The sequence below is a fragment of the Anthonomus grandis genome, chromosome 7 (genome assembly GCF_022605725.1).
Source record: "Anthonomus grandis grandis chromosome 7, icAntGran1.3, whole genome shotgun sequence".
NCBI classification, from domain to species: domain Eukaryota; kingdom Metazoa; phylum Arthropoda; class Insecta; order Coleoptera; family Curculionidae; genus Anthonomus; species Anthonomus grandis.
The window spans coordinates 5887047-5913244 of NC_065552.1; the positions used below are offsets into that span (position 1 = coordinate 5887047).

At 25.4% G+C, this 26198-nt stretch overlaps 1 protein-coding gene across 1 annotated transcript in view; it reads right to left on the minus strand.

Annotated features, from left to right (window-relative positions):
* LOC126738469 (serine/threonine-protein phosphatase rdgC) overlaps positions 1–26198 on the minus strand; it is a 209332-nt gene that overhangs the window by 47687 nt on the left and 135447 nt on the right. Inside the window, exons 7-9 of the mRNA XM_050443832.1 lie at positions 20114–20280; positions 9130–9166; positions 2186–2335 (exon numbers count right to left, since the gene is read on the minus strand). Coding sequence (XP_050299789.1) covers positions 2186–2335; positions 9130–9166; positions 20114–20280 — 354 coding nt within the window. The remainder of the gene's footprint in view (positions 1–2185; positions 2336–9129; positions 9167–20113; positions 20281–26198) is intronic.

Genomic DNA, 26198 nt, shown 5'->3' on the forward strand with positions numbered 1-26198 from the left:
TTTTACGAAACAGACATTGAAGACATTGAGTTGTAATACATAATAAACTTTAAGTAAAAAATAGCTCATATTTTATTCCACAATTTTCTAGGGAATATTTTTTGTTTCTTGTTTATTTTATTTTTTATGTTGTTTATTATTGGTAATGCTATGTCTTTATCATTTTTTGAATTAGTTAATAAATAATAGTTAATAGTCCTTTAGTCTTTAGGGCAATATAAAATTATTAATTATTAATTACTTTTATTTCATTTTATTGGCCTAAGCATCACCAAAATAAGAAGAACCACTTTGTATAGAAATGGCGTAAGTTGTTATAAGCGGCATGTTTTAAAATGTTATAAACGACAAGTGCCAAATGCCTTATTCACCATTTATACTCTTTTTTACCACTTTTTATTGCTAAATTTTGACAAAAAATATAAACTTGGAAGCTTTTAGTATGGTTAATTGATGTATGTCTCATTTTTAGTATTTTCTTTAAATAATGCCTTAAAGCATACATTTCCTAAATAACTCGAAATTTTCATAATGGTGCTTATGTCGTTTTGCCTTGAACGCGTCGAAATATATTCCGCAACAAAAGTTTTTAAGAAAATACCAATGTAAGAATTCTTATTATATATATTTAATGAATAAATGCCCTACAACAATAGAGTAAAACAAGATTTTAATAAATAAATTATAATATTATTTAATTATAGAAAAAATTAATTAATATTTAAAACTTACAGTAAAGTAAGAAATACTTAAATTAGCTTAATTACTAATTAAAAAAGCTTCAAAAATTAATTTAATAAATTTCCTAAATACCTTCTAAATAGAATTAATAAATTATCCATCAAAGTATAGAAAATATTGGAATAATAAATTTTAAGAAGTTTAATTATTCTTGTTTTATAAATTAATTAAATAAATTTCCTAAAATCATAAAGCAAAATGAATGAAGCAATTTTCTAAAAATCATATAAATTTAATGAATAAATTAAATATTTAAAATTAAAAAAAAATATTTATTTAATAAATATAAAGTTAAAATAAAGTGAGATTAAAAAACAGAAAATATTAGAGCAAAATAAGATTTCTTAACAAATAAAATTTCTAAGTAACTTATAAGAAATGTAAAGGAATTAAGAATTTATACATATCAAGGTTATGTATGGCATACGACCCGGAATATTATGGCTTAATTACAGGATAAAAAAAAATAACAAAAATTTGATTTATTAAAGACGTTTTAGAAGTATCTTTTATAATTATTTTAATGACATACAAGGTGTTTTAAAATGCAAAAAAACATATTTAGGTAATGTTTTTTTTAATAAAACACTTTATATAATATTTTATTTTTAGAGTCTACATCATAAATAAAGGTAGATTTTATTAAGGTTGACCCCTCATTAAAGTTTTTGTGTTTTGTGAAAATACTGAGGCAATTTCAATAAAAAAATTCCTTAACATGTATTTTCTCTTTTTTTACCATATTTGCACTGAGAAGCACTAAACTATTAAGTTATATGTTTCATTTGTAAAAAAAGTTACTATTTTATACAGAACGTTTAAAAATTAATTTTAAATTATTACAGTTTTTACAAGGCAATATTTATGTATTCAAAAATGCAATGTATATATTTATCGAGTCCAAGTATTCGAAAATCAAGTGAATGCATATATGGCAAACAAATGGTGTTTACGTAAAATCTAAAATTCCATACGTTCCAATCCAAATAATGCCAAACTCAACCGATTTCCAGTGGGTATGTTCTTTGACTATCATTTAATCCAAGTTTTTTACCACTGCATAAAAATATATTCCTGCACCAAAGGTTGAATATTTACAAATCATTTTATGAGATTAAAATTAGAATCTTATATTCAGTTTTATAAATAATTACAAAAGGAATAAAAATTGTATATCAAATTACTTATTATTTAAGCAGATAATCAAAGCGACTCCGATTGCCATACAAAAAAAAAAACAAAAGTGGCCACAAAACCCCCAAAACAAAACAAAGAGAAACCTTAAAATTTCTTTTTATAAGATTACCGATATTCGAACCGAATAGTAGCCACAATCAAACCCCTCCAAAAACCACAAAACTCCAATAAAAAAAAGTAGATTTATCCGGTTCGAGGTCAACCGAAAATTACCTTTTGCAACCCAAACGGAAAAAGAAACACTTACTTTCTCCCTTTCTAAACTGCGGATCATTTCCAGATCGGTGGTGTCAGATATCCCCCCGTGTACGATTAAAACTCGATTGTTGACTATCGTCCCTAGAGGCAGCCATCTATAAACGCTCTCGAATAGTTTCAGGATCCTTTCGTGATTTTTCTGGAAAGTGAAGAAAAAAAAAGGTAAAAGTCAATAAACCTAAGCCAATAAAACTTATCTTATAGGAAGCGAACTGTCGTGTCCACTTGGGTTATGCATACAATTAACAATCGATATAAAGAATACATATGAAGAGGATATTTGCTTGAAGATTTATGATGTGCGTATTTTCACACTAGGAAAATAGTCAACCCTTCAAGGGTCATATTATCCTTTAGCCATGTATAAAACCGATTAATTTTAAATAATGTAGAACACACAACCGACATTTCTAATCCGTTGTTTTTTTTTCCAAGATTATCCCTGTCTCGCTCGAACATTGGCTAACCTTGAAAAAATCCTTATAAAAAGAGATTAATTAGATAACAACGGCTCCCTTACTTGGAAAATTAAAGATTTCGTACCCTCCTTAATATCTCCGTTTAAGCCAATTAGGTGGATCGTGACGTTGATGTCTGCCATTATCCCCCATGCTCGCAAGGGAAATGGAGGGTTGGGGATGGATTGAAGGTTATTGTACAAAAAAAACTGTTTGTTCTTTTTTGTTACTATAGAGGATTTGGGGTGTATGCTTCATTAAAAAAAAATGATGAGATGTTGTTTTGTTTTTTGGTTCTATGACGCATGTTATTAGGATTTCTTTAAGAGAATAATGATGAAATATGAAACTTGGTTTATAAAAGAGTCATTTAGGCTAATATAGGACTAAATACATTCGTTATTATCTTATAATTAATAGGAAAAATTAAATAAAATTTAATGTCAGGCTTAAAAGTTAGAAAATGAAGAAATACAGAAATAGAAAATATTGAATTTTGAGGCATAAATTCTCTAAAAAAATTGTTAAAAGTTCACAATAAATTGCAATTTATCCAAAAATTCGTCTCAGAAAAGTAAAACATAATTTACAAAATAATTTGAGATTATGATTAAAATATATTTTATGTATTTCTTCATTTTCTAACTTTTAAGCCTGACATTAAATTTTATTTAATTTTTCCTATTAATAATAAGATAATAACGAATGTATTTAGTCCTATATTAGCCAAATGACTCTTTAATATACCAAGTTTCATATTTCATCATTTTTCTTTTAATGAAGCATACACCCCAAATCCTCTATAGTAACAAAAAAGAACAAACAGTTTTTTATTGTACAATTATTTAAACAATGCAATGAATATTTTTGCCAACAAAAATAAACATTATTTTGGCAACATTTTTTTTTTAATTTTATAAATACATTTAAAAAATAGAAAATAAAATTAAAATATAAATTAAAAATGTATAGAAATTTACAGTAAAAATATAATGAATAATTTCCATGACCAAAACTTAAAAAATTAAAATTTCTATTGAATATATTTCATGAATAATTTATCCAAATAATATTAATCTTTATTTAGCATAAATAGTTACAAACAATATTAATAATAATGTTCATAAACCTAATTCAACAACATATTTAGTCAGCAAGAGTACCATATAAGTAAGCAATAAATATATCAAATCAATTATTCATTAAATATATTCGATATATAATGAATGAAACAGAAATAAATATTACAAGAATTTTCTGTATGTCAATTTTCCAAATAAATAGCTTTGATACAGTTAAAATAATTAAAGAATATAAAAACTAAATAAAATTTAAGCCGTAAAGTTTAAAAAATGAGAGAACATTGATCTCATTAATGAATAAATTTAACTAGTTATAAAATTTAAAAAATATGCTTATAAGTGAATTAGTCCTCAAACAAATAATTTTGTTAAAAAAATATAATTTTTATGAATAAATTTATTTTCTTATTTATTATGAAGACATTATTAAAAATTAATTTGATTAGAAATATAGCAATCTTTTAAAAAATATAATATTAAATTAATTAATTTAATGAGTATAAATTAAAAGGAATAGTAAACAACTAGAAATGATTCTAATAGAAAATTAATGAATAGTTCCATTAAAATAATAAGAAATATATATAAAAATAATATAAAATTACAAGATATTTGGTTATATTGATTTAAAAATTAAAAACTCTTAAAAAGAAAAATAAGTGGTTAAAATGTTTTCAGTAGATAAAATCCTTAAGACCCTTAGAATTTTGTGAATTAAAAAATATAATACACCAATATTAAATATACATTTTCCGAAAAATATAAAAATATTTTAAAAATACCCAATTAAAATTAAATATTTTTTCTTCTAAAAAGGATTTGGGTTATTCTTATCATATACAATTATTTAACTAATCCATTTAAAATTATGAAATGTTTGTTTTTTTTTTTTAATAAAATATATCTCTTTTAGTTAATTTATATTATATAAAAATTATTCATTAATGATTTACTGAATCTAAAATAACATTCTTTAAATATATATTAAGGGAATAATAGAACAAAATTAAATTTTAATAAGTAAATTTTTTAAAAATTGATACAAAATGATTTTAAAAACCAACAAAATTTAATTGTTATCGAATAAATTTAATGAATAATCCCACGGAAAAAAAAATCTTTAAGAAATTACCAGACTATATTAATATTAATTTATTAAATTAAATATTTAATTTATGTAAATTAAATGCATAAATTCCTTTACATTTTTAAAGAATTTTGTGTAAGCTAAGTTTCCATATAAATAATTTATATAATTTAAATTATTATTTTTATTTAGTACTAATAATAATTTTAAAAAATAACTATTGAAAAACACAACAAGTTTTTATTTTTGTAATTTTTAATTTAAGGAATAAATATTGTAAAACAATAAACAATTTAAAACTGCAGTTTATTTATTTATTTATTTTATCATCTTTATACAAAGACTTCACAGGAAACAAAGTGTCTGTTACAGTTACTGCTACATGCCAAAAAAATTAAAATTTGACAAGAAACTTATTAAATCCAACTATAATATTTAAAAAATCAGAAAGTTGGCCACATTAAATAAAATAAAATTGACTAACATGAAAATTCAGAAATAGTGTTAATGAATAAATTAGTTTCATATCTTAAATTTTTTATCAAAGAATATATAATTTTAACGAATAAATTTATTCTGAAAGTTCAAAATTCAATTATTCTTAGATATCTAATTAGAACAAATTTCATAAAAAATTAAAAAAAATATATTTAATTTATTATAAAATTCAAAATAAACTTTAAATATTAAGCGAAACATTAAAAAATAAATTATTGAAAAAGATTCTCATGTAAAATTAATTAATCAACCTACTGAACTAATAAGAGTTTATTACAAAAAGGTTATGTTGATTTAAAAATTGAAATCTTTCAATAAAAATTTAATAGTTGAAATATTTAGTGAATAAAATACTAAATATTCTTATGGAAATCATAGAAGAAGCTGATATCTTAATAAATAAAACATGAAAGATTAAACATTTATACAAACAATTGTTCATAAAATTTAACGAACATTTTGTTTACAAAAACTTTAAAAAATATATTATTAGGTAAAACGCTATGTTTTTTTTTAATTGTAATTAAACAGTCAATTATTAAATAAAAAGCAATGAATAAATTATGTATCAACATAAAGCAAGCACAAGAAATTTATTTTAAATTTAAAAAAAAACGATTAGTAATTTTACTAAAACAACGAAAAATTAAATAATTTTAAAACATCGATTTTCTGAATATTATATAAATTAAATATTAAAGAATAAATTTTGAAAAAAAAATAAGTTTTTAAGTGTTTTTTTTAATAAAATATATCTATTATTGTTTTGTTTAAAAACTATGAATTAATCCTCTATTAAAAAAATATTCTTTAATTAAATAATAATATTGAAACAAAATATGATTTTAATGAATACATTTTCTAAAACATTTAAGAAATTATTAAAATATGATTAATAATATTTATTAAAAAAAAATATAATTAATAAAATTAAATATCTATTTAAAAAACAGGAAATAAAATATCTGTAACTGACAAATATATTAAGGTAAAATTAAAATCCTGCAGTCTCCCTCCACTTATTTATTAAGCATTTTGTATATAAAATTCGCTATTCCTATTTCAAACATAGGACATCTTTATTTACAACAGAATGTAAAAAAATAAAATTAAAAATAATAAAATTAAAAAAACAATAATAACAAATAGGTTGGTGACATGGAATTAAACCCTGAGGCGTATATCCAATATCAGTTTTAAACCTTTTATCCCCTGATGATGGACACCACTCTGTCCGAAACATGCAGGGAATTTTAAATAACTAAATGCTTAATAAATAAGTAGAGGCAGACTGCAGGATTTGTATTTTACCTTAACCTACAACTCCACTGCAGGTATGGACTATTTCTTCACTATTGAAAAATATATATAAATTAATCCTAGAAATGTAATGAATAATTTCCATAACAAAACTTTAAAAATTTAAAAAATTAAATTCCTATCGAATAATGAATAATTCAACTGAAAAAAGAAGAAATCAATATTAAATTACAAGATTGTGGTAATGTTAATTTATTAAATGGAATATTCAAAAAAATATATAAACATAAATGGTTAACTATTTTATTTTTGTCAATAAATAAATTTCTTTAAATTTGTTATATAATTTAAATTAATATTTTTGTTAACTATCGATAGCTAAATTATTTTAAAAAATATAAAAATTAGTTTTAAATTTTAGTTATCATCTGAAATATCAAAATTATTAAAATTCAACAAGAAGCTCTTTAAAGCTAGCCGCAAAGTTTAAAAAAATTAAAATATTCGTCATATTACTAAATATTAATAAAACTAATTAATATTTAAATTCAGAAAAAAACACTGCTAATAAATGAATTAATATTAAATAAAATTATTATTGTATATTAAATTTTTGTCAAAAAATATATGATTTTAACGAACAAATTAATTTTGGAAATTCAGAATGAAATATTCTCAAATGACTATTAAAAAAAAAGTTGATAATAAAATTATGCAATTTTTTAAACATAATGTTAGTCATGTTGATTAATATTCAGTGAATAAATTACTTAATATCCTTGGCAGAGTATTAAGGTAATCATGAAAAAAACCACATCTTAAGGAATAAATTTTAGAATAAAACATAAAAAAAATATTTATACATAAAATTGTCTAAAAAATTTACAGAACATTTTCTTAACAAACTTTAAGAAACATATAATTAGATGAAATGCAATAAATGATTAAAAAAATATAAACAAATAAATAAATATAAATAGTAAAATTATAAATAAATAATCTATTTTAATTACCATGTTCTTTAAGAAAAATTAACAATATTTTACAAAATTGTGGTCTTAATCTTTTTAAGGAATGACTATCTTAAGAATCTCTGCAAAACTTTATCGATGGTAATTTGGTAAATAAGTACCATAAGGAATTAAAAATTAAAAAAAACTTCAAATTATTATCAGGCTAAAATTAAAAAAAAAACTACAGATTAATAAATAAGATATAATTAAAAAAATATTATTTCCTCTTCGCTTTTACAAATATATTTAATATTTAGCATAGAACAAATGAAAACATTAAGTTCATACTTTTTGCTACAATATTTACTCTATAAATAAATAAATTCTTCATTGCTACTTTCCTCATCTTCACATCACTGTTTCTATCAAATTTTCTTCTCTAAAGAGATATCCTATTTATTGACAACCACTTCTCTGGCAAATATTTTCAATACCCATCAAAAGGATATCCGAACAAATTGCAATTAACTTAAGCGTTTCTGCTATATTAAAATAACTCATCTGATAAACACGTTTTTATCATGAAAACCATAGTAATATGTCAAATCTCGGTTAAGCAATCCATTACACGTCAGGCTGAAGGAAAAGAGTCATAAATCAATTCCTATTATACGAAATGAGGAAATATGCATGGGGGTCATATTTTTTATTCTTGGCTGTTTTACATGAATCTCGCTTAGTTGTTGTTTTATTTTTATGTTAGAAATTTATATTCGAAAATCCACGTTTCCGTTTTTAAGATTCTGCATTTCGTTGACCAGTGGACGTTATATTGAATGGTGTTTTTGATTTTAATTTCAGTACAAATTGAAGTCTTATTGTAGAAAATAGTTTGAACGTATATGATATTTATCAAGTGTAGAAACCAATGGCTAAAAACTAATCTATCAGTGGTACACTGGAAACTCACCTTCTCAAGCATACTATAATTTTTTTAGACGCCATATATTAATAGGTTATGAACCACGAAAACAAACATGACCACCCCAGATGACATTCCCTATGACAAAACTTCAATTTAATTAAAAAAGCTACACTGAACTCCTTACGAAAACTCCTTCTTTCATGATTAAACTGATCAGGGCACGTTTTATATATAAAAGCGAAATAAAACACGAATGCCAGTGGTAAAGGTTCGTACATGTGTACATCTAATCCCCCACTCTCCTGTCGACAAGTTTTCATTTGTTTCCGGTTAAAACACGCAATCCGTGGACATATTATGTTAACAAATTGATTTTATATCCGTAATTGAACCGTAGACGCGGATTTAAAGGCTTTTGACCCATATTAGTGACGTAATCGGGTAAGTGATTCTGGCTTAATTGCTTTTAATATAGAGGGTGATTCACTATTAAACTTAAAAACTTATTTCCATAAAACCAGGACAATAACTCTGTGAAAACTCTTTGCGAGCATTGACCCAACAAAAGTTTTTCCGACCAAACCCCTTAAGTCTTATCGGTCACTGATTTTATAGAAACTTCTCGTGTGACTTTCAGTTCCAGTTTAAAGTTAAAACAATAAAAACTTACCCGGTATTTGGACTGCACTTCCCGGATAAAACCGTATCTGTAAAAGAAAAAGGAAAATAATTACATGATTTAAATATGTTGTCGTTAAGGGGAATTAGTTTTATGCGAGGAACTTTCCTAAGGGAGCCAAGTTTGAATGGTTAAACTTTATGCTAATGCATAACTTGAAAAGTTTCGTATTTAATGTCCCTTTAAGATGCTAGTTAGTTTGATTATATGAGTAAGTTTTTAGGAATTTTAATTGGGTAGTCCAGTGGCATTTTAATGTTGCAGCAATGGGTTTACATATGTTGCGCAACCGAGAGTTATTGTAAAATAAAGTTTTTAATCGTGATAAAAATAATAAAAATATACTTATTTATTCCAAAAATCGAAGAAATTTAATTAGGAGATAAAAAATATTAACGTTTATACATATACTTTAATAAATTAAAAAACTTGACAAAAAGACAAAAAAAAATATTTTTATTATTAATTATTAATTCAATTATTTATTTAAGAAATCGGCCTAGGAAGTAAACGAATAATTTCCAAAATACGCAAAATTTTAAAAAATTATTTAGAAATTATCTTATTTTATATTAAGTTTTTAGTAAATATATTTCTTACAAATTAAAAAATATAAACATTGATGCATACAATTGAAAAAGATAACAATGTAGTTCCAAAAAATTTAACGAATGATTTTTTTTACAAGAATTAAAAAAAAAATTTACGTAACACAAAAATAATAAATAATCCTTTAAATATACTAATTAAATGAAAAATTGTTTATTAAAACATAAATACCTTAAAGAAATCGGCAATAAAAAGTAAAAGCAGTTACGTTTATGAAAAATTAAATATAAATAGAAGATTATGCAATTATACATAAATTCATTTATTATTGAAGAAAATAAGTTTTCAAAAGAAGACTATGCATAAATTCTTTAGAAAACCTTAATAATATATAATTTTTTAATAATTTTTAAAAGAAATTAATAAGAAATAGTAAGCTAAAATATTTAACAAATAATCCCCTGCATTTCTTTATAAAGGAATTATTGAGCGAACCAAAAAACCAAATATTTATCGTATATATCAAATAATCCCGAACCTTTAATGTATAAATTCTCTTAAAGAGAAACAAAAATAAATAAAAAATTGTGATTAGAGTTATAGTCAAATAAGTTATACAAATAACATAATAAAAATAGAAGCTTATACAATAAAATTAAAAAAAAATTTCAGATTAACGGAAAACTTATTAATTAATTCTATAAAAAAATGTAATTATGTTTATTGTACAATAATATTTATAATCGTAATTAAATATAGTAGAAATTAAGTACATTAATGCATTTAAAATTTAAAAAATGCAGTGTTAAAAAATATAAATATGGATGAATATATACTCTTTTTAGGACAATTATAAAATATATGATTATTTATTTAACAAATCGCCCAAACTTAAGGATAAATTTTGAAAATAAAACAACAAAAATAAAAAAAAAGAATTAAAAAAAATATTAACATTTATACATTTACTTGTTCTGAAACTTTAACAAATTAATTTTTTAACAAAAAATAATTAAAAATTAACCCGTAGCCAATAATTTAAGAGAGATAATATTTTATCAATGAATTCTCAACAAAAAATTAAAATTAAAAATGTTTATTATTTTCTCAAGAAATCGTTCGAAAAAGTGCATAAATAATTTTCGAAATAGCAGAATTAAACACAAATTAAACATTACTCAGAAATTAGGAATTGATTTAAATTTTTAGTAAATATATTTCTGATAAATTAAGACATTTAAAAAATATTAATATCTATATATACAAATGAAAAAGGTCACAATATACTTCTAAAATTTAACGACTGATTTTTTTGACGACGAAATTCAAGCATTATATAAACATTTTTCAGTTATTTCTTTGTTTAAAAAAAAATAGAGCAAAGCTCGAACAAATTCTCTTCTAAAATAAAAAGAAATAAATTAAAAAATCGTTAAACAAAAATTAAGTAAATTTGTAAGCTACACAACTTAAATACATACATTTATTTAAAATAAAAAAAACTTTCTTAAAATTTAACGAATATTTACCAAAATGACAAAATTAAATTGTCGTCATATAGTTAAATTTAAAAAAATAAAAATAAAAAATGGATAGTCAAAATAAGGCATAAAAAATTTTGAGTCCCGAAATTTTAATGAATAAGATCGTAAATTCATTACTTAAATACATAAATCAATTTAATATTTCAAAAAATACGTTTTTAAAAAAAATATAAATTATTGTTGGTAAATGTTTTTCATCAAATTTTTTTTGACGATAATTCAAGCAGAAACAACTCAGTCAACATACTATTCATAAACATTTTTTGAAATATATTATTTGAAGAATATAAAAAAAATTCCCTAAAAACGTATGAAACTAAATAGAATTGAACATTATATAAAAGTTTGTCAGTTTGTTGTTTAGAAAAAATCGAGCAAATCCGAATTTTAAATAAATAAATATTCGGAAACAAAGAGAACGAAATAAAAAATGCGAAAAAAAATAAAATCACCAAGTTTTATAGCTTAAATAAATTTCAAATTAGAATTAAAAAAAACTCAAACAATCATGAATAAATTCTCTAAAAACATCTAAAAGTAAAATATGATGCTATCTCAAATTCTAAAATAAAATATGTATACACATAATAAGAATAAAAGATTATACAACTATAATTTAATATTAGATTAAATTTGTCATGTTAACGCATGAAATTAATAATAATCAAAATGAATTTTACAAATACATTTGAAATTTTGAAATTTTCACAAATTTATGATCATTTATTTGAAAATTCATCCTAACAATTTCACGCGTAATTTTTAAAATGACAGAATTGAAGAAGAAAATAAAAAAAATATTGTCATATAATTTTAATGAATAAATTAACTTAAATGATAAAAATTAAATATTTAATTAAAGTTTCTGATCATATTATAATAATCAAATGCGAGAATATGTTCAAAAGTACAATTTATTACCAGCCACCTAGTCTGGATTTCGACCAGGATATAGTTGTTCAACAGCGCTTTTGAAAGTAACAGATGATATATTTCAAACTATCGAGAATAACGAATTAACTATTTTAGTCCTTTTAGACTAGTCAAAAGCGTTTGACAGAATAAATCATAATCTTCTTTTGGCGATTTTAAAATATCTGGGATTCGACACTGCCGCTTGCAATCTAGTTACCAGTTATTTAAAGGGTAGCAGTCAGAGGGTTAAAGATAATGGCGAAGTATCTGAATCCGTGCCATTATGTTTTGGGGTTCCACAAGGTTCAATTTTGGGGCCTCTTCTTTTTACCTTATATAGGTACTTCCCAAATGGAAAAATACATTGAATCTTGTAATGTACATTTTTATGCAGATGATACGCAGGTCTACAAATCTTTTAATCCGGGTCGTGTTCTTCAGTGCATAACTGAAATAAATAAAGATTTGGAGTCACTGCTCTTAATTTCTCATAAGCACTGCGTCACTCTTAACCCCTCCAAGTCTCAGGTGTTGCTCTTTGGCAGAACTCAATCACGACAGTTGCATAAGGATAGCATTCAAATAAATTTAAATAATAATAATAAACTTGCACTTGTTGACCACGCTAAAAATCTAGGGAAGGTTCTGGACAGTGATTTGAGGTTTACTGAGCATGTCAGCATGTGTATTAAGAGAGCATTCCTAAATCTAAAGCTTATATTTAAACAAAGGCATCTATTGACAGAGTCATTAAAGAAAATGCTTTGTGACTCTTTAGTGCTTTCGCACTTCAATTATGCCGATGTAGTTCATGGCCCATGTTTGCTGGAAAGGGATAAATATCGCATTCAGTTAATACAAAACCACTGTGTAAGACTAATTGTGGGTATACGGGGTAGAGAGCGGGGAGTGTCGGCTAAGTTGAGAGATGTGCATTGGCTTAGAATGGATGAGAGGCGCGTCTTCCATTCAGTTGTGTTATTTTATAAAATAATAGCAAGAAAGTGTCCCGACTACTTATACAGGAAAATAAAGTTTCGCTCAGAAATCCATAATCTAGATCTTCACGATACGAGCTGTGTAACTATACCTCTTCACTCAACTTCTATTTTTGAAAGGTCTTTTAGTTACAATATAGCGAGACTTTATAATAGGGTTCCTCTGCACATAAAATCTCATACACTAGTTTCTTTCAAAAGGTTTATTAAAACTAATATTGATCAGTTATTCATGTAGAAGACTGTATATTACAATAGTTATTTCTTTATGAAAATGGTTGCTGTAATTGGGTTCATATTGTGCATAAGGGCATTTAAATTTGGATGAACATGAAATGTTGATTTTCCTATGTTTATTTATTAACTTATACATATTGCTATTTTTTATTGATATTCTTCTGATAGGTGAATGCTTTTTGGGGTTATATGCTAATTATTATGACAGATCTGTGCTATTATTTGTTATTGAGGTTTAGACCAATATCAAATTGTTCAGTAAAGTAGCTTCTAAGCTAGACTGCGCCATATTATATTTTGTAGTAATAGCTCTTTACTGTATTTGTTATTGTATATTTTCAAATAAAAGCCATTATTATTATTATTATTATTATTATTATTAATTTATAACATTAAATTTTGAAATAAATAAATTAAAATCGATAATTTTATTAAAATACGTTTAAGGAATAAATATCTTCATTTTGTTTAAATATCAAGAAAATAATTCAGCAAACTAAAACTTTAATAAACTCGATTCTAGAAAAATAAAAAATGTTAAAACATTTTATTCATATTTATAAAGATAATTGTACAAAAGTTAATAAATAAATAAACATTTAATTATTTAAAAATTAGTTACGATTTTTCTAAAATATACTTTTATAAATACATTAAAAAAAACATTAAAATTAAAGAAGTTCTGTTAAAGAACTACTATTATTTATTCAAAAATTCGTTCTATAAATTTAACGAACCAATTTCAAAATTTTAAAAATAAAAAAAAATTATTTTATAATTATAATGAATAAGTCTAGTAAAACAATAAGAATACGTAACACAAATCAAAAGAAATGAATGAGAATTTTATATCATAAAAAAGACAAATTTAAACATAAGGTTTTTAAAACTTAAAAAAAAATATATAGAATTTTGAACACATTAATTAATTAAATAAAATATACAAAAAATGGTCAGTATATAATTATGTAAAAAAATGAGGACATAAAAAATATAAAAATAAAACCTTAAGATAATATTCCATAATGCATAATTTAATTTTTTAAGTCTTTTAGTGAATATATTATAAATTTCTTTTTAAACTAATTTATTATTTGTTACATGAATTTGATGTAGAAATCGTTGTAATATAAAAAGCTACAAAACAAAAAGAAATCAATATTTTCAAATTTTAATAACAAATAAATTTCCTAAAAAAATACCTTTAAAAATTGTATAAATACATAACATAAATAACTTTGTTAAAACTACAAAATATATATTATTAAATTTTATAAATCTTTTACTGTATGTAAGAAATAAGGGACAAATTTAAAAAAAAAATACAAACAACTGCATATTAGTATAGCAAAACCTTAATAATATATAATTTTTTAATAATTTTTAAAAGAAATTAATAAGAAATAGTATGCTAAAATATTTAACAAATAATCCCCTGCATTTCTTTATAAAGGAATTATTGAGCGAACCAAAAAACCAAATATTTATCGTATATATTAAACAATTCCAAACCTTTAATGTATAAATTCTCTTAAAGAGAAACAAAAATAAATAAAAAATTTTGATTCGAGTTATAGTCAAATAAGTTATACAAATAACATAATAAAAATAGAAGCTTATACAATAAGATTAAAAAAAAATTCAGATTAACGGAAAACTTATTAGTTAATTCTATAAAAAAATTGTAATTATGTTTATTGTACATTAAAATGTATACTCGTAATTAAATATAGTAGAAATTAAGTACATTAATGCATTTAAAATTTAAAAAATGCATTGTTAAAAAATATAAATATGGATGAATATACACTCTTTTTAGGACAATTATAAAATATATGATTATTTATTTAACAAATCGCCCAAACTTAAGGATAAATTTCGAAAATAAAACAACAAAAATAAAAAAAAGAATTAAAAAAAATATTAACATTTATACATTTACTTGTTCTGAAACTTTAACAAATTAATTTTTTGACAAAAAATAATAAAAAAATTAACCCGTAGCCAATAATTTAAGAGAGATAATATTTTATCAATGAATTCTCAATAAAAAATTAAAATTAAAAATGATTATTGTTTTCTCAAGAAATCGTTCGAAAAAGTGCACGAATAATTTCCAAAATAGCAGAATGAAACAAAAATTAAATATTACTCAGAAATTAGGAATTGATTTAAATTTTTAGTAAATATATTTCTGATAAATTAAGGCACTTAAAAAATATTAATATCTATATATACAAATGAAAAAGGTCACAATATAGTTCTAAAATTTAACGACTGATTTTTTTGACGACGAAATTCAAGCATTATATAAATATTTGTCAGTTATTTCTCTGTTTAAAACAAAATAGAGCAAAGCTCGAACAAATTCTCTTCTAAAATAAAAAGAAATAAATTAAAAAATCGTTAAAAAAAAATTAAGTAAATTTGTAAGCTACACAACTTAAATACATACATTTATTTAAAATAAAAAAAACTATCTTAAAATTTAACGAATATTTACCAAAATAACAAAATTAAATTGTCGTCATACAGTTAAATTTAAAAAAATAAAAATGAAAAATGGATAGTCAAAATAAAAATAAGGAATAAATCTCTTAATTTTCTAAATACTAGGCATATAAAATTTTGAGTCCCGAAATTTTAATGAATAAGATCGTAAATTTATTACTTAAATACATAAATCAATTTAATATTTCAAAAAATACGTTTTTAAAAAAAATATAAATTATTGTTGGTAAATGTTTTTCATCAAATTTTTTTTGACGATAATTCAAGCAGAAACAACTCAGTCAACATACTATTCATAAACATTTTTTGAAATATATTATTTGAAGAATATAAAAAAATTCCCTAAAAACGTATGAAACTAAATAGAATTGAACATTATATAAAAGTTTGTCAGTTTGTTGTTTAGAAAAAATCGAGCAAATCCGAATTTTAAATAAATAAATATTCGGAAACAAAGAGAACAAAATAAAAAATGCGAAAAAAAATAAAATCACCAAGTTTTATAGCTTAAATAAATTTCAAATTAGAATTTAAAAAAACTCAAACAATCATAACTAAATTCTCTAAAAACATCTAAAAGTAAAATATGATGCTATCTCAAATTCTAAAATAATATATACACATAATAAAAATAAAAGATTATACAACTATAATTTAATATTAGATTAAATTTGTCATGTTAACGCATGAAATTAATAATAATCAAAATGAATTTTACAAATACATTTGAAATTTTGAAATTTTCACAAATTTATGATCATTTATTTAAAAATTCTTCTTAACAATTTCACGCGTAATTTTTAAAATGACAGAATTGAAGAAGAAAATAAAAAATATATTGTCATATATTTTTAATGAATAAATTAACTTAAATGATAAAAATTAAATATTTAATTAAAGTTTCTGATCATATTATAATAATCAAATGCGAGAATATGTTCAAAAGTACAATTTATTACCAGCCACCTAGTCTGGATTTCGACCAGGATATAGTTGTTCAACAGCGCTTTTGAAAGTAACTGATGATATATTTCAAACTATCGAGAATAACGAATTAACTATTTTAGTCCTTTTAGACTATTCAAAAGCGTTTGACAGAATAAATCATAATCTTCTTTTGGCGATTTTAAAATATCTGGGATTCGACAGTACCGCTTGCAATCTAATTACCAGTTATTTAAAGGGTAGCAGTCAGAGGGTTAAAGTTAATGGCGAAGTATCTGAATCCGTGCCATTATGTTTTGGGGTTCCACAAGGTTCAATTTTGGGGCCTCTTCTTTTTACCTTATATAGGTACTTCCCAAATGGAAAAATACATTGAATCTTGTAATGTATATTTTTATGCAGATGATACGCAGGTCTACAAATCTTTTAATCCGGGTCGTGTTCTTGAGTGCATAAATGAAATAAATAAAGATTTGGAGTCACTCCTCTTAATTTCTCATAAGCACTGCGTCACTCTTAACCCCTCCAAGTCTCAGGTGTTGCTCTTTGGCATTTTAAATAATAATAATAAACTTGCACTTGTTGACCACGCTAAAAATCTAGGGAAGGTTCTGGACAGTGATTTGAGGTTTACTGAGCATGTCAGCATGTGTATTAAGAGAGCATTCCTAAATCTAAAGCTTATATTTAAACAAAGGCATCTATTGACAGAGTCATTAAAGAAAATGCTTTGTGATTCTTTAATGCTTTCGCACTTCAATTATGCCGATGTAGTTGATGGCCCATGTTTGCTGGAAAGGGATAAATATCGCATTCAGTTAATACAAAACCACTGTGTAAGACTAATTGTGGGTATACGGGGTAGAGAGCGGGGAGTGTCGGCCAAGTTGAGAGATGTGCATTGGCTTAGAATGGATGAGAGGCGCGTCTTCCATTCAGTTGTGTTATTTTATAAAATAATAGCAAGAAAGTGTCCCGACTACTTATACAGGAAAATAAAGTTTCGCTCAGAAATCCATAATCTAGATCTTCGCGATACGAGCTGTGTAACTATACCTCTTCACTCAACTTCTATTTTTGAGAGGTCTTTTAGTTACAATATAGCGAGACTTTATAATAGGGTTTCTCTGCACATAAAATCTCTTACACTAGTTTCTTTCAAAAGGTTTATTAGAACTAATATTGATCAGTTATTCATGTAGAAGACTTTATATTACAATAGTTATTTCTTTATGAAAATGGTTGCTGTAATTGGGTTCATACTGTGCGTAAGGGCATTTAAATTTAGATGTACATGAAATGTTGATTTTCCTATGTTTATTTATTAACTTATACATATTGCTATTTTTTATTGATATTCTTCTGATAGGTGAATGCTTTTTGGGGTTATATGCTAATTATTATGACAGATCTGTGCTATTATTTGTTATTTAGGTTTAGACCAATATCAAATTGTTTAGTAGAGTAGCTTCTAAGCTAGACTGCGCCATATTATATCTTGTAGTAATAGCTCTTTACTGTATTTGTTATTGTATATTTTTAAATAAAAGCCATTATAATTATTATTATCATTATTATAGATTTTTGCCTTTCGGCAATCACACTCCCGTTTTACGGGGAACATTCACTTATCCCAAATATCTAAGATGTCAAAAGGATTAAGCTCTGAGGGGACCCTTTCCAGGTTGTCGGGCCCTGGATGGTGTTCGCTCTTCTGTATCCATGAACTTTCTGACGACCCGTGCTGTCCCCAGTAGCACCGCTTTTTGCATATTTTTGTAGTGGTGCTCACTTAGTCCCAGTTGTTTGACGTTCTCTACAAGGGTTTTTGGTATAAGTCCAGTTGACGAGATCATTATCGGAATTGTTTGAACATGCTCCATCTCCCATTGCCGTCTGATTTGCCCTTCAAGATCTCGATATTTGATGATCTTTTCGTTGTTGTTATTATTATTATTATTATTATTATTATTATTATTATTATTATTAATTTATAACATAAAAATAAAAATCGATAATTTTATTAAAATACTTTTAAGGAATAAATATCTTCATTTTGTTTAAATATCAAGAAAATAATTCAGCAAACTAAAACTTTAATAAACTCGATTCTAGAAAAATAAAAAATGTTACAAAACATTTTATTCATATTTATAAAGATAATTGTACAAAAGTTAATAAATAAATAAACATTTAATTATTTAAAAATTAGTTACGATTTTTCTAAAATATACTTTTATAAATACATTAAAAAAACATTAAAATTAAAGAAGTTCTGTTAAAGAACTACGATTATTTATTCAAAAATTCGTTCTATAAATTTAACGAACCAATTTCAAAATTTTAAAAATAAAAAAAAATTATTTTATAATTATAATGAATAAGTGTAGTAAAACAATAAGAATACGTAACACAAATCAAAAGAAATGAATGAGAATTTTATATTATAAAATGAGTATCATAAAGAAGACAAATTTAAACATAAGGTTTTTAAAATTTTGAACACATTAATTAATTAAATAAAATATACAAAAAATGGTCAGTATATAATTATGTAAAAAAATGAGGACATAAAAAATATAAAAATAAAACCTTAAGATAATATTCCATAATGCATAATTTAATTTTTTAAGTCTTTTAGTGAATATATTATAAATTTCTTTTTAAACTAATTTATTATTTGTTACATGAATTTGATGTAGAAATCGTTGTAATATAAAAAGCTACAAAACAAAAAGAAATCAATATTTTCAAATTTTAATAACAAATAAATTTCCTAAAAAAATACCTTTAAAAATTGTATAAATACATAACATAAATAACTTTGTTAAAACTACAAAATATATATTATTAAATTTTATAAATCTTTTACTGTATGTAAGAAATAAGGGACAAATTTAAAAAAAAATACAAAAAACTGCATATTGTCAAAACCATGAAAGCAAGCAATAAAATTTAGAAACATAATTATTTTGGTGCCCTCAATAACTAAGATAAAATTAAATTGGCAAATAAATACTCAAATAGTCAAAAAAATTGATAAAATTCACAATTATTTTTTTAAATTTGAATGTATTCTTTTAAACCACCGATAATTTACGACATTATTAGGATGTTAAATTCTTAGAGCATTTATTTGACTAAAAAAACAATACTAAATAATTAAAAAATTAAGTACGAAATTGTGATCAGATTAAACTCAATAATATTCATAAACTAATAAAATAAATTTAAACGTATAAATGCTAGTAAATAAATAAAGAAAATAATTCTCACCTTTGGTTCATAATGTGATCCTCATGGTTTCCTCTATTTAAGTACACACCCCCAGGAAAGGTAATAAAGCAGAGCAGTAAAACTAAAATAACCTCTAAGCCACGTTTGCCTCTATCCACAAAATCCCCATTAAAAACGTAGGGATTCTCGGTGGAAGGAAGACCGTTCTAAAAAAAAAAAGAAAAATAATTATTTTTAAGTCTACAGTTCATAAAATGAACATTTCATTGTGACCTTTTTTTGCTGGCGGTTTAATCCATTAGTATGAAAAAAAGTGTTTCAGTGTAACGAGCTTTAGTGGCAAAGTAAATCCCGACAGATTTATGGTGGGGTTTGTTTAAAGGGTTGTTTTCAGCCTATAGTTTCGTGTTTATTTCGCATGCTTTTAGGGAAATAAGGGATTTACGAGATGACGTAAGGGAAAGGTGGGATTTTTAAAAGGGATTATAATGAACATAGGAGCCAAGTGAAGTTATTAAGCTAAAGAAAAAAATCGTAATTTCTTGGACATTTATTTGTCTTCTGTGTAAACAAATTAGCCCTTACAACGAATTTATGAGTTATGTACGAAATTTCTTAACTCAATAAGCCCCACCTCCGTCTTTAGTCGCGTACATTTTATTTAATCCCCATTTAAAGTTTATATATACATTTTCGGGATAATAACAGTTAGAGAGTTTATAAAGCCTGAAATATGACGCTATACTTTGTGCACTACGTGTTCCGAAAAGAAACGCCTTATTTTCACCCATTTTGTGTCGAAAATGATATTACGAGAACAAGAGGCAGACAAACAGTCAAAAAAAAAAATAACGACGTAACTGTATTATAACATTTTTGCGAGGGGATGTACAATGGAATGAAAGAAATAGGCTCGGATTGCACGCTCGAGCATTGTGAGGAATCATTTTTTATCATTTTATATCGTGACGGTAATATTTTATCTTGACAAAAAGTATCGGATAGTCCCTTTGCTATCAGTGAAAATATCAGAAATATTTTTGAGAACAATTTTGAGATTTTTAAACACGGATAAGACTGGGGTGAAGTTCTGCACTCAAGACCTGTATACGTGAGTCTATATGCACATGGATGTGGATGAGCGTAGTTAATGATTTCGTTGTTAATAATTATGCATATAGCTGCTTACTTATAGTCTGAGGGATCCTTTAATAGGTAAAACTAAACAACTTCATCCATATTCCGACCTCACAAATTTCTCTGTAATTTACCAAAACAATAATTCATATGCTCGCAGTATAATTTATCTGGACCGCAAAAACAAATTAAAATGCAAAACGCCAACACGTATTATCCCGGAAAATACACGGAGCGACGGAGATAAATAAAGCGGGCGTGAGAGAGTTAGACGAACATAGGAATATTATTTATTTGACAGAAATAAACGAATATGTTTAAAGTTTTAGGTGGTTGCGAGTTTTCCGTATAGTGAATTGATGGTTTGGAGGTTTTAAAATTTATGCTTGGATTTGATTTATGGGGACTTTTATATTTTATAGCGACATTTTAGACCAAGTTTTTTAATTCTCATAACTAAAATGCTCAGGTGAATATGATTGACTGAAATAATTATTTTTATATGCTTGGAAACTATGCATTATTTATCACATTATTCATATACAGTGACCGCCTAAAGTTCCGCATAAATTCGATAAAAATTAGAGACATGATTTTTTAAAAAAACGCTTGAACCCGTCGGTTTTTTTATTTTAAGTTGCGCATTATTTCACATAAATTTTTATATACAGGGTTGAACAAAAAAAAAGATATGACGTCATCGGTCATTTTTTTAAATGGAATGTATATTTTTTATTGCATTTATGAAATATAGGCGAAACCCAACGAATTGAAATTTTGATGATGGTAGGGTACGGGGAGCGAGTGCGCACGCAAAAAGAAGTAAGTGAACTGTTTAATACCAAATACCCAAACCATCCTATTTCTCAGACAACAGTTAGTAGAATAGAGCACAAATTCATAACTTCAGGTCATGTTAGGGATTTGCCAAGATCAGAAGAAACAAAATTAAACGTTCTGCTCTCCGTCGAAGAAAATCCAAACAATGCAACTTCACAAATTTCAGTTGATAATAATATAGCCAGAACGTCAGTAAGACGCATCTTAAAAGCAAATAAATACCACCCTTATAAAATTAGACTAATACACGAATTAAATGAGGACGATCCTGATCGAAGAAACTAATTTTGCGAGCAAATGATGAACATTTGCAATAATAACCGTCAGTTTGTGTTAAGAGTTTTGTTTTCGGATGAAGCAACTTTTTGTTTAAACAATGTCGTAAATCGGCAAAACGTGTTGTCGGTACTGGTCAATGTCAAATACACACTGGGCCACTGAGGCTCATACACAGTACCGTAAATCTATTAATGTTTCGGCTGGTATCGTGGAAAATAAAGTAATAGGGCCATACTTTTTCGAAGAAAACTTAATAGGACAACGCTATTTGAATTTTCTTTAAGAAGATCTTATCCCTGCTTTGGCTGTCCTATACCCAGACAAACAAGACCCTGCTGTTCCGACATATAATTTGTGGTTTCAGCAAGATGGCGCACCGCCACATTTCTTTCGGGATGTCCGTAATTACTTGAATATAGTGTTTCCAGGAAGATGGATAGGACGAAGAGGGCCAATAGAGTGGCCGGCCAGGTCACCAGACCTAAATCCCTACGACTATTTTCTATGGGGGTACCTGAAAAGTAAGGTTTATATTCAGAAGCCAAACAACGTAGAAGATTTGAAAAATAGAATTAGATATGAAATTAGACGTATAGAACCCGAAATAATTGATAGTGTTTTACATGAGTTTGTAAACCGTCTTGCTTTCTGCCAAGAAGTAAATGGGGATCAGTTTGAACACTTAATTCATTAATAAGAGTTTTCACAGTTTATAACATTTTATCTTAATTTGTAAATAGAGGTACTTAGTTGCTTTCTTGTTGGTTAAATGTAAATATTTCTGAAACAGTTGAGTTTTCAGATAAGGTGTGTTATACGAAACTTGCCTGGAATTTCACCTATATTTCATAATTGCAACAAAAAATATCGCATTCCATTTAAAAAAATGACCGATAACGTCATATCTTTTTTTTTGTTCCACCTTGTATACAAAAATTTATGTGAAATAATGCGCAACTTAAAATAAAAATCGGCGGTTCCGAGCCTTTTCTCAAAAAATCATGTCTCTAATTTTTATCGAATTTATGCGGAACTTTAGGCGGTCACTGTATAAACCTTTTACCAGTCTCCAGTCCCAGAAGTATTTGGATGAAGCGTAGGAGTAATGAGCCAAAGACAATTATATTGAATTGTTATGGTGACTGGGTCAAAAATTTTCCAATGAAGAACGAGTAATTTAAACTGCTGTGCAAAATTTTGTGCCTGAGTTTAAAGCCTAAGACCTACCAGAGTAGTGGGATCAGTTTTTGGCATTTATAAATCCGCACTTAAGAAGTGCCTGTATAATATCAGAGAGGCATTTAGGGCCCATACCTAACTCCTTAGAAGCTAAAGAAATAAGCTCAGCTCATTTTGAAAAAATTATAAAATTCTTATAAAACACCCAAGAGGTGACTATAGAGTTCCTATAAATCGAAAGGGGTGGGCATCATGTGTAATGCAAGCAGCATTGACCATAGATGCAGGTTAGATAAAATTCAAATTCAAATGCTTTATTTGCCCATATATAAAATTATAAAATACAGTTATAAATCTAATTAAAATTTTAACAAAAAGGATTAATTATCGTTTATAAAAACCGTTAATCTGTTGGTACAGAAGAAATCACCCTTAAAAATAATTAATTTATATCAAATAAATCAAAAGGAAACAAACAATAATAAATAATAATAAAATCCAGAACGGATTAATTTTCTTTAATATTATTATTATACGGAGAGCGGCATATGCGGCAGCGGATAAAAGAACCAAGGAGGGTAACGCCTAATATTTAGAACCCTAAAAAAAAGCAAAAATGCAAAATGTCGATGTCGATGTCCACAAGGGGTAAAGACAATTTTTAACTAATGAAAATAATAATGATTTTTTTTTGTTAGATTTTTACCTTTATTTGTATCTGATGTTAATTAACCTATTCTTTGTTCAACTAGCAACTGTGATTTAATTTTTTTAGAAAATATGTTTAAAGACTGAATGGAATACTATTCCACATTTTAACCCCCGCAAATTTAAAAGAGCGCTGAAATGATGCGGTTCTGTGGCGTGGCACAACAAAAATATCATTGTTTCGCGTAATGTGTTCATGCTCAAAATCCAAAAATTCATCTCGTAAGTTAGCCGGTTGGCCTTCCTTTATAATCCGATAAATAAAGTTAAACAAATGATGCTTTCGTCTGTTTGTCATATTTAATAAATTTTTGTCATTAAGATATGGCGTTATATGGTTTCTATATAGGCAAATTGCATTGTGTTTTTGGTACTTGAACGTAAAGAGCCACCATATACCACATCACCGTAATCGAACAAAGATAAAACAAGGCTTTCACAAAGTAAATATTTTTGTTTTGTGGACAAGTTCCGTTTAAATTTAAAAAGGTTTTTTAAGCGTAAACAGTCTGCTTTAATTTTGTTTTTTACATCGGTTTCAAAAGAGAGAGAATTGTCAAATATGATACCCAAATTTTTTGCCTCTGGGACAATTGAAACTGGAGTGTTATTTATATGAATATTTATCTGATTTTCAAAATTTCGCCTTAAATTATTATTCGAACACATCAAAAGAATTTTAGATTTTTCAGCATTTAATTTGTGGTTGTGATTTTTTGCGTAGTTTTATAGATTCAATAAATCAAACTGAAATTTATGCTGAAATAAATTATTATTCATATCTTCAATAGAAACAGGAATATACAGTTGTGAGTCGTCAGCATACTGCTGTAATGTGGAATGTTTTACAGCTTTATACATGTCGGCCACGCAGAATGAAAAAAGTAGAGGTGATAGTATAGAACCCTGAGGTACGCCTTGATATGTTTGCCCAAACTCTGAACATTGTTTTTCTAACCGTTGGACTGTCATAACACAAATTTCACGATTATATAGATATTCTTTAAAGAAGTTAATACCATATTCAGAGATTCAAAAATACCTTAGTTTAGCCAACAACATTTCGTGGTTAAGTGTGTCGAAAGCTTTACTAAAGTCAAGCAGGGCCACACATGTCGCTTGATTTTGCACTTCATTCACTCTTACATCATTTAATATTTTAACTAAGCATGTTGACGTGCTAAAATTCTTTCTAAATCCTGACTGGCAGTCGGGAATTAAATTATAAACTTCAACAAAATTAGAAATCTGGTTATAAATATGTTTTTCAAATACTTTGGACACTGCAGGCAATATACTGATTGGTCTTAAATCCTTGCATTCTTTAGGTACTGAATTTTTTGCAAAAGGTTTGATTATTGCTTTTTTCCATAAATTTGGATATTTTTGCTTAAGTATGCACTTATTATATGTAATAACGGATTTAAGCAAAATCGAGAACAAAGTTTAATGTCCTTAATTGAGACGCCTTCAATTCCCACTGCATTAGAATTAATTGAAGAGATTATTTTAGTTAAATTAGAGTATTCAAGAAGCTGAAATGCTAACACTTCATTACAAGCTAGATTATTTTTATAGTAATCTATTGCTTCTCTACTTACTGTATCCGGAAGGGCATTAATACTATTAAAAAATTTATGAATTTCGGTTGGATTTAATAGATTAGTTGGTATAATATTTTGATTTTTATTTCTTGTTAGATAAAGTTTGTCTGCTACTCTCCAAAAATCCTGACAGTTGATTAAAAAAAGGAATTTTTTCTCTAATGATTGCGTGTCTTGTTTACTAATCTAAATGAATGAACATATAATATATTGTATTGTATGTAGAAATGTTTTTGCACAGTGTTTAGACTCAGTTTATGATGCCACTGTAAAAGGCTTCTATACAAACACTATAAAAAAGTTTTGCCTCGGGCAAATTATATTTTTTTCTAGTTATTTGCAGAGATCTAAATAAAGCCCTTGTTTTTAGGAAACAA